At 45.5% G+C, this 10,102-nt stretch overlaps 1 protein-coding gene across 1 annotated transcript in view; it reads left to right on the top strand.

The window, feature by feature from the left end:
• ITIH6 (inter-alpha-trypsin inhibitor heavy chain family, member 6) overlaps window positions 1–10,102 on the top strand; it is a gene marked incomplete at both ends in the record, with an annotated part of 20,324 nt that overhangs the window by 3,582 nt on the left and 6,640 nt on the right. The window contains 2 exon segments of the mRNA XM_010832311.1: window positions 1,804–1,991; window positions 7,829–7,945. Of these exon segments, the coding sequence (XP_010830613.1) occupies window positions 1,804–1,991; window positions 7,829–7,945 (305 nt within the window).

Raw genomic sequence — 10,102 nt, 5'->3', positions numbered from 1 at the left:
GATGTCCAATCATATTGGAGAACCAGTGATCTGGGCTAGAGGCCTCCTCTGAGGGACGAGTGGGACAGACACAGAGAAATCACCCATGTTATGTGGCCACTCTCACTAAACTGTTTATCTGCGAAGGTCCTACCTAATTTGACCCTGCTCACCCAGAGAGACAGTGTGGAATGTGGAGGGGGGAGACACAGACACAGACCTGGGTTTAAATCCCAGCTTTGACCTTCTGTGAAGGTGAGGCAGCAGGCAAATCACCCACTGGCTCTCCTTCACTTTTCCCATCTGCACAATGAGCATGCACAATCTTCGGCCCAGGACCACTGTGAGAATTTGAGAAAATTCCTCCCCACAAAATCACTGGTACCCAGGAATGAAGACCTGATGATAATTGTAATCCTTAGCATTATCAAGAGATAATTATCAGAGAAGGCAATGGCACCCCACTCCAGTACTCTTGCCTGGAAAATCCCATAGATGGAGGAGCCTGGTGGGCTGCAGTCCATGGGGTCGCTAAGAGTTGGACACGACTGAGCGACTTCACTTTCACTTTTCACTTTCATGCATTGGAGAAGGAAATGGCAACCCACTCCATTGTTCTTGCCTGGAGAATCCCAGGGACAGGGGAGCCTGGTGGGCTGCTGTCTATGGGGTTGCACAGAGTCAGACACGACTGAAGTGACTTAGCAGCAGCAGCATTATCAAGCACTTACTAAGATCCAAGTATGGTTCCAAATGATTTACATAAATGATCTCACTGAATTTGCACTAACTTTATCTATGAAAGAGGAGCTATTATCCTTCCCATGCTACAGATGAGGAGTCTGAGGTGTAGAGAGTGTGAATAACTTGTCCAGGGGCCCACAGGCAGCAACTGAGTCTTTGGAGCCTGCACTCTTAAACCCTAAGCCATAAATGGCAGCTCCCTCCCCACCCCCCCCATTCTCCTTAAGGGTTAAAACAGAGGGGAGAGCCAATCCTGTTGAGATCAAACAGAACAAAGACCTCTGAAAGGAAGGAAGCCAAGGGAATGTATGTAAGCAGGCACCTCAGAGAGTATGGGGGCTCAGTTTGCCCCTAAGCTTCCTGATAGCTGTAGCAGGAAAGGGGGTGGGGAGCAGAATTCCCTAGTTTCCATGTTCTGGGGTGGGGGGGTGGGAAAGGAGGCACAGAGGCATATCTAAATGGACATTTGTCTTGGACTGAAATTCCAGAGGAGTTGATCTTGTGGCCAGCTCAGCAAACATCCGGGACCAGAAATTCATCTGTGATTTCATGAGGCGCTAAAAGGCTTATTCACACACGTGATTCTGTGAGAGTCAAAAGGCAGAGGGGGAAAAAACATGAAATTCTATCTAGAAGAGAACCTTGCTAGACTGTAAGTTCCCACAGCAGTAAGGGGTGTTGGGGGAGACTGAGGCCCTGTCTGTGTATCAGTTTCTCTCTGCAACGCACAACACAGGGTCTCTCCAGGAGGAGATCCAGGCTCATGAGGACATGACACTCCTCCAGAGCCTGGGCTCCAGGATGGATGGCAAATGAGCCAGGATGAAGTTGTGAGTGATAGCCAGACTGCCAGAGCCTGGAAGCTGAGTGGAGGCTGGGTCTGTCAGGCTGGGCATGCTTGGAAGAGGCAGAGTAGGGGCAGCTGATTGTAGGTTTGGGAGAAGCATGTGGTATTTGGCAGGTGGGGTGGGGCATTGCAGGCAATGGAGCAGCAGGTGGTGCAGAGCTCACTTCTCATCCTCCCCAGATATTGCCCCTTTTGATGTCCCTTTACTTGGCTTTCTGCCTGGTGGACTCTTCTTACCACCACCCATGCAGGTGAGGCTGACTTGCCCCCATCCACTATGATCGAGAGGGGAGAGACCTGTGTCCGAATTACCTTCTGTCCATCACTGCAAGACCAGTCTGCCTTCCCCAGCTCAGGGATCATGGCCAACTTTGTGGTCCAGAATGATGTAGCATTCGAGGACATAGTAGGAGACGTGCACGTGATAGGGCCAGCAGAATGGAAAGTGGGCTCAGGAGTCAGACAGTCCAGGGAAACAAGGCGCTGGCCTCCACGAGGTACTTGTTTGTTTCTCCCTGGGGATCAGTGAGGACTAGTGCATGCAGACAAGATGGTGTGTAGCAACACATGACTTCACAGCGGGGAGGCACGTGTACCCCAAAGGCTTAGAGACCTGGAACTTGAATTCAATAAATGGAACTGAACTCCAGGTAAACACGCTCCTAAGTGAAGCAAGCCATAGCCCACTCCTAACCAGTCCTTTTAGGAAGGGAAATATCGGCCAGTGATTAGACTCTCACACTTTCTGCAGCTCTGATACTCTCATGTTCTCTTGGGCTTTCTGGATGTCTCTACATTTTAAAAAGCCTTTTAGCCTCACTTGAGCCATTTGCCTAAACTGGGAGCCCTTAAATTCTGAGCTCACACACTCACAAAGAACATGCCAAGGTCCCGTCCTCTTCCAGAGGAGTAGAGGCTGATCCGGGACGCTTGTCTTGACAACAATTGTGTGGCAGCCTGAGATGTCTGGTCCCAGCCTGCTTGTTCCACAGCACCTCTCACTGCCTCCAGCACACAAACCATCCTCCAGCTGCCCCCACACCATGACACATCACACACCGTTGTCCCAAAGCACCCGAACCTACCAAACATCTGTGCCTGAGAATGTGCTCCAACTATCTGCCACCTTGGGAATGTCTTCTTCCTTTCCCCACTGGTGCGTGTCCTCCTTATCCTGAAGACTGTGCTTCAGTGCCGCAAGCTGACTGTGGCTCAGATTATGAACTCCTTATTGCCAAATTCAGACATAAATTGGAAAAAGTAGGGAACATCACTAGACCATTCAGGTATGACTTAAATCAAATCCCTTACATACAGTGGAAGTGACAAACAGATTTGAGGGACTAGATCTGATAGACAGAGTGCCTGAAGAACTATGAACAGAGGTTCATGACATTTTACAGGAGGCAGTGATCAAGGCTATCCCCAAGGAAAAGAAATGCAAAAAAGGCAAAATGGTTGTCTGAGGAAACCTTGCAAATAGCTGAGAAAAGAAGAGAAGCTAAAGGCAGAGGAAAAAAGGAAAGATATACCTATCTGAATGCAGAGTTTCAAAGATGAGCAAGGAGATATAAGAAAGCCTTCCTCAGTGATCAATGCAAAGAAATAGAGGAATCAATGGAATGGGAAAGACTAGAGGTCTCTTCAAGAAAATTAGAGAAACCAAGGGAACATTTCATGCAAAAATGGGCTCAATAAAGGACAGAAATGTTATGGACCTAACAGAAGCAGATGATATTAAGAAGAGAATGCAGAGAACTGTACAAAAAAGATCATCATGACCCAGATAATCATGATGGTATGACCACTCACCTAGAGCCAGACATCCTGGAATGTGAAGTCAAGTGGGCCTTAGGAAGCATCACTATGAACAAAGCTAATGGAGGTGATGGAATTGCAATTGAGCTATTTCAAATCCTGAAAGATGATGCTGTGAAAGTGCTGCACTCAATATGCCAGCAAATTTGGAAACAGCAACAGTGGCCACAGGACTGGCAAAGGTCAGTTTTCATTCCATTCCCAAAGAAAGGCAATGCCAAAGAATGCTCAAACTACCGCACAATTGCACTCATCTCACACGATAGCAATGTAATGCTCAAAATTCTCCAAGCGAGGCTTCAACAGCATGTGAACCGAGAACTTCCAAATGTTCAAGCTGGAAAAGTGTTCAACCTTCCACATGTAAAGCTGCCTTTAGGAAAGGCAGAGGAACCAGAGATCAAATTGCCAACACCCCCTGGATTATAGAAAATGCAAGAGACCTCCAGAAAAACATCTACTTCTGCTTTATTGAGTACTCCAAAACTTTTGGCTGTGTGGATCACAACAAACTGTGGAAAATCCTTAAAGAGATGGGAATACCAGACCGCCTTAGCTGCCTCCTGAGAAATCTGCATGCAGGTCAAGAAGCAAGAGTTAGAACTAGACATGGAACAACGGACTGGTTCCAAATCGGGAAAGGAGTATGCCAAGGCTGTACATTGTCACCCTGTTTATCTATCTTATATACAGACTACATCATGTGAAATGCCAGGCTGGATGAAGCACAGGCTGGAATCAAGATTGCCAGGAGAAATATCAATAACCTCAGATACACAGATGACACCACCCTTATGGCAGAAAGTGAAGAGGAACTAAAGAGCCTCTTGATGAAAGTGAAGGGGAGTGAAAAAGCTGGCTTAAAACTCAACATTCAAAAAACTAAGATCATGGAATCCAGTCCCATTATTTCATGGCAAATAGATGGGGAAACAATGGAAACCCTGACAGACTTTATTTTCTTTGGCTCCAAAATCACTGCAGATGGTGACTGCAGCCATGAAATTAAAAGATGCTTGCTCCTTGAAGAAAAGCTATCACCAACCTAAATGGCATATTAAAAAAGGAGAGGTATGAATTGTGAATAATTTATACCTATGGGTTTCTGAAGCCATTTCTTTAAAAATAAAAATAAAAATAAATAAAAAGCAGAGGTATTACTTTGCCAAAAAATGTCTGTCTAGTCAAAGCTATGGTTTTTCCAGTAGTCGTGTATGGATGTAAGAGTTGGACCATAAAGAAAGCTGAGCACTGAAGAACTGATGTTTTGAACTGTGGTGTTGGAGAAGACTCTCGAGAGTCCCTTCGACTGCAAGGACATCAAATCAGTCAATCATAAAGGAAATCAGTCCTGAATAATATTGGTGCTGAAGCTCCAATACTTTGGCCACCTGATGTGAAGCACTGACTCATTGGAAAATACCCTGATGCTGGGAAAGATTGAAGATGGCAGGAGAAGGGGACGACAGAGGACGAGATGGTTGAATGGCATCACTGACTTGACAGACATGAGTTGAGCAAGCTCTAGGAGTTGGTGTTGGAGAGGTAAGCCTGGCATATTGCAGTCCATGGGGTCGCAAAGAGTCGGACATGACTGAGCGGCTGAATTGAACTGATACTCCCATCCAGGGTGTGCTCTGATTCCTGCATCCCCAAAACAAGAACCCTTCAATCCACCTACCTACCATTTTGCTTGAGTATGCCTGCCTTTCAAAGCCCAACCCCCTCACTCCATGAACACCTAATCCGTTATGCCCACTACTGCCTGTGTTGAGAACCCTGAAGTGAATCACACACTGATCTTATTTACTGTCTCCAGGTGAAACAGAAACATGCAAGAATGACACAAGATGAGAAGTGCTTTGTCAATGACAGCTTAAGTATGATGGAAGCCATTGTGAGGGGTGAGGAGGTCAGAGAGTGCTCCCTGGAGGAAGTAAAGACATACTGTGGTCTTAAAGAATTCAAAGACATGTGCCAGGTTGGGAAGGACGCTCTCAGAGGCAAAGGCAATCTAGTAAACTGAGGGTTGCATGATACAAAGAATGGAGGTTGGAAAAATCCACGGGTGTGAAGGGAACTACAAGAGGATTGGAGCTCCTGAAGCGTTGATTTGAGGCTCATGGTATGTTCAGAGGTGAGCCTGAAGGCCATGAGTGCTGCAGGGGCTTGATAAGGAATATAAAATTTATGTTGAGAGGTTTGAGCCATCCAAGGGAATGGGTCCAGTGGTGAGTGGGTATGAATTTGTGGAGGGGGAACGAATGAAGAGCATTGGACTGGAGAAGGACTTGTGGGGTCAGCAATGGAGATCCATGGGTTGAATCCAAGAGAGCTAGGGAGGTGACCCAAGCAGAACGTCTAGAGCCAGAAGAGCAGATCTAGGATGGCAGTTGCTAAAGCAGAGCTTCCCAGTCTAGCAGCTATTGACCTCCACAACCCTTGGGATATCCAGCCCCACCAACTGACATTGGGCTGTTCAGGGTTCTAAATGCCCACCACTTCCCCCATTGTGCTACACAAATGTAATCATTTTCTTTGCATGCCACGACTGACAAATATTAGGCAACACTGCTTATGGAACACGGGGAGAACATGGAGCTGAAGAAAGAGACTGAACCCTATGGGCCTGAGAGCCTGTAGGAGAATAAGGAGCTTTCGTCATCTCTGAATCCCTGGGGACAAGATTCTTCTAAGGACCAGAAGTGATTGTCAATTGTGAACAACATCAGGCAGGTGCAGTCTGAGGAGAACTGAAGTACATCCAGTGAGTTTTCAAACCAACTAGTCATTGCTGCCTTTGGTGAGAGAAGGATCAGTGGTGAGGGTGGGAGCTAGGCTCCAGTAGGCAGTGGAGTAAACTGGAGGTGAGAAGACCGTTACAGCTGTGAGTTCGTTACCTCGGCATGCTACTGGGAAGAAAGGAGCTGGTTTGAAGTTTGTGTGGGATTGGGATGAATGGAGGTTGTCTTAGTGGATGGAAAAGACAGCAACATTTTTAAATTCTAAAGAAGACCCGGTCGGGTGCATGGGTGGGGTTGGAGAGTAGGAGTCTGGCTGGTGGAAGAGGTCCTGGAGGCTGGGCATGCATGGGGTCAGGGAAGGATTGTTTTGTCTTTCAGTAGAGGGATGAGGCATATAGGCATGTGGACCTTGTGCAAGAGTGGAGTGGGCAGTCCAAGGGACATGGCCTGGTGCCCTTACTGTTCTCCTGTGGAGGGAAGGGAGACGGTTCCTGAGAACAGCGTGGCATGATAGCTGAAGGGAGTGTGAGAGGTAATGCCGCTGGTTTATAAGATGTGAGGTGTGGCACCACCAGTGAACCTGGGTGCATGGAGAGGTAGGGATGTGATTTTCCCAGAAGCTCTCACCTACACACGTATGGGAAGAACATGGAAAGAGAGCTGGACTCTGCCTGTTGCTTGGGCAGTTGCAGGATGTTTGACTCAGGCTTTGGGGGACTGCTGTAGTGTGCAAGGGAAAAGTGCCTACAACACCTAAACTTGTGCTTGTGAATTAATTAAAAGGCTGGCATGGAGGAGAAGAGCAAGATGTCCTCCCACCTTCCTTCCTTCTCTCCACTCCCAGCTCCCGCCCTCCAAGAGGGGAGGAGATAGTGTGTCCAGCTTTGTGATCAGAGAATGCCTGAATGTCTGAGAGGAGAATAAGCTGGTTATCCTGGGGTAGAGCCTGCTGCAGGCTTCTGGGCAGCACAGACCCTCTGCAAGCCTATACTTGCTTAGGCTGAGCTGCACTGGTCCTGGGGGCCCTCCCAATTTCCCTCTCCTTTTCCCTCAGCTGTCCCAGGCCCCAGGCTCTGCAGAAAGAGAGATGGAGTGGGGGATGGGGGTCAGCAGCCAATCACATACCTGATAGCCCAAGGCATCTGCACCTGGTCTAACCAATCCCTTCTGAACAAACTGCTCACTCAGACTCCGCTCCCTCCTCCCCTCCCTGCTCTGCCCAGCAACAGCAGAAAGCAGGCTGAAGGAGGAGAGGGAGGCCCTGCAAACTCCCAGCCCCTGGCAGCAATGGAGCTGGGCCTCAGACTCACTCTATAGAGAGAGGCTGAAACAGTACTTACATTTCCTGGAACCCAGGCAAATCGTCCCTAGGGGCCCTCAAGACTGTGCAAGCCCAGCTCTCACAGACAGGAACTCACATATTACAGACATCCTGATCCTTGGAGCCTTTGGCCTCAAGCCAGTCTCATTCTCTCCACACTCAGGGGCAGGCCCTGGGCTGGCAGTCTGACCAGCAGAGATACATAGTTCTGGTGGAGGAGACGGACATTGAGCAAGCAATCCCACAAATGCCTATTTAATGGCAACAGTGGTAAGGCCTAGGAAGGAAAAGCGTAGAGTTTTATGTAGCAAAATAAGAGAGGACTTGATTTAGATGCTTCACAGTTTTTGTTGATTTCACTTCTGTTTTCCTCAGATTTACAACGGCTATTTTATTTATGACTTTGCACCCAGAGGCCTTCCACCTGTTGGTAAAAATGTGGGGTTTGTCTTTGACATGAGTGGCTCCATGTGTGGTACCAGGATGAAGCAGGTAACAGGGGCCCTGGGGGTCTTTTGTAGCTTTTGATTTAGAAAGCTCAGAAAGCAGAGTGCTGGAACAGTGGTTCCCTGAGACCGGACTCCCTGCCATCCCATCACCCTTTGACCTTATAGGCCTAGGCGTACCTTAGTGTCTTGGTTCCTTGTCAATCAGAACCCCCATAGACATGGAGCCACAGAACCCTAGGAATACTGAAACATAGGACCACACGGCCTGAACCCATCAATAGCCTCCACCACAAGCCTCCAGGTCTCATAAGGGCTCAGAGTTAAAGAGCCTTTGAGCTAGAGTACTCTGGCATCATAAAGGCTGAGTCAAAAATATTAAAACTTTGATCATTTTAGACTCTGAACTGTCAAGGGACCACAGCTTTGTTTTCTTGTTTTTTGACTACATAGCCAAAAGAGTACTGTGCCCTGGGCTTATAATTCTTAGGAGCCATAGAGTCCTGGGTCCATCTAGGCTTCAATCTTGTTCCCCTTACTAGAGCACCGTTGAAACAGAACCTTGGAGGCACAAACCAAAAAGATTCTGATTTTAGAGCCTGAATCCATAGACTTCTGGAAACAGATTTTCAAACCATCAGACTGTGAAGGTCCAGAGTATAAGGTCCTGATCTTAGGGCAGTATCACCTTTGTTACTTAAAGAAGCATACTTTGGAAATAAGGTATAGAATTCAAGATCCCCTGAATTTTAGCATCATGGGTACCTGGGTGCCTATGACTTCACAAAGTCTTTGGAAATTAAACTCTTTCAGGGTAAGATTTTTCTGTGTTATAAGCTCCAAGTCTTTAACACTAGTTATCCTAGGCCAGAGTGGTTTTTCACCCCCTGAACCATAGTATCTTTTGACTAAACCTGAGGTCTACATGTCCAGTCTACAGTCAAATGTATTTAATGATTACTTCATTTCAGATATGGTATTTTTTCATTTTAAAAATCAGCATTAGTGAGTTTAAAAGAGATTATTGGAAAGTATCTTAATTGAGACAGAGACATCCCCAAAAATGAAAATAATAGAGAGTTAGAAACATGTGTCAGAAAGCCAAATGATAAAATCAATTATATTTTTGTTTATTTTTATTGAAATATAGTTGATTTATAGTATTGTGCCAATCTCTGCTGTACAGCAAAGTGACTCAGTTATACATGTATATACATTCTTTGAATATTCTTTTCCATTATGGTTTATCATAGAATATTGAATATAGTAACCTGTGCTATACCCTAGGATCTTATTGTTTATCCATTCTATATATAATAGTTTATACCTATTAATCCCACACTCCTAGTCCTTCCCTTCCCCATCCCTTCCTGCTTTGCAACCACAAGTCTGTTCTCTATGTCTGTGAGTCTGTCTTTGTTTTGTAGATAGGTTCATTTGTGTCATAATTTAGATTCCACATATAAATGATAATGATGAAATAAATTAATCTATAGCTTAGAGAATACCAGTTAGGGAAAGCATAAAGAAAACTAGAATTAGGTACACCATGGGCAAGCTGTTGAAAACAATGGAAGTGAAGAAATAAGCAGGATCACTGAAAGTGAATTATTATATCAGGAAATAATAACACATCTTAGAAATGAACTTGGAAAAATATCTATGGAAAGTCACATGCAATGCAATGACTTTTTAAAAGGAATTATATATTAAAAAAATAACAAGCTATGTTCTATACCCAGTCAAAATGTTCTTCAAAAATTAAGATAAGGGACTTCCCTTGTGGTCCAGAGGTTAAGAATCTGCCTTCCAGTGCAGGGGATGTGGGTTCAATCCCTAGTTGGGGAAAGATCCCACATGCCTCAGGACAGCTAAGCAAGAGCACTACTGAGCCTGTGTGCTCTAGAGCCCATGTGTCAGAACTAGAGAAGCCCACTCACCACAACAGAAGATCCCACATACCTCAACTAAGACTCAGTGCAGCCAAATAAATATAATTATTTTTTAATGAAGGTAAAATTATGACTTTTTAAATACATATTGACAGAATTTTTTGTAAGCAAACTCAAGCTACAAGAAGAATTAGAGGATGTTCTTTAAGTTAAAGTAAAATTAACCTAGATAGATAGACAAACAGACTTTTAGAATGGTTGAAGTTCTCTTGGAAAAAATATACATGAGTAAATATAAAAGAATACTGTTT

This window comes from Bison bison, unplaced genomic scaffold (genome assembly GCF_000754665.1).
Source record: "Bison bison bison isolate TAMUID 2011002044 unplaced genomic scaffold, Bison_UMD1.0 scf7180017860767, whole genome shotgun sequence".
NCBI lineage: Eukaryota > Metazoa > Chordata > Mammalia > Artiodactyla > Bovidae > Bison > Bison bison.
The sequence above is the reverse complement of the archived record's forward strand: the minus strand, read 5'-3'. Positions and strand labels throughout refer to the sequence as shown.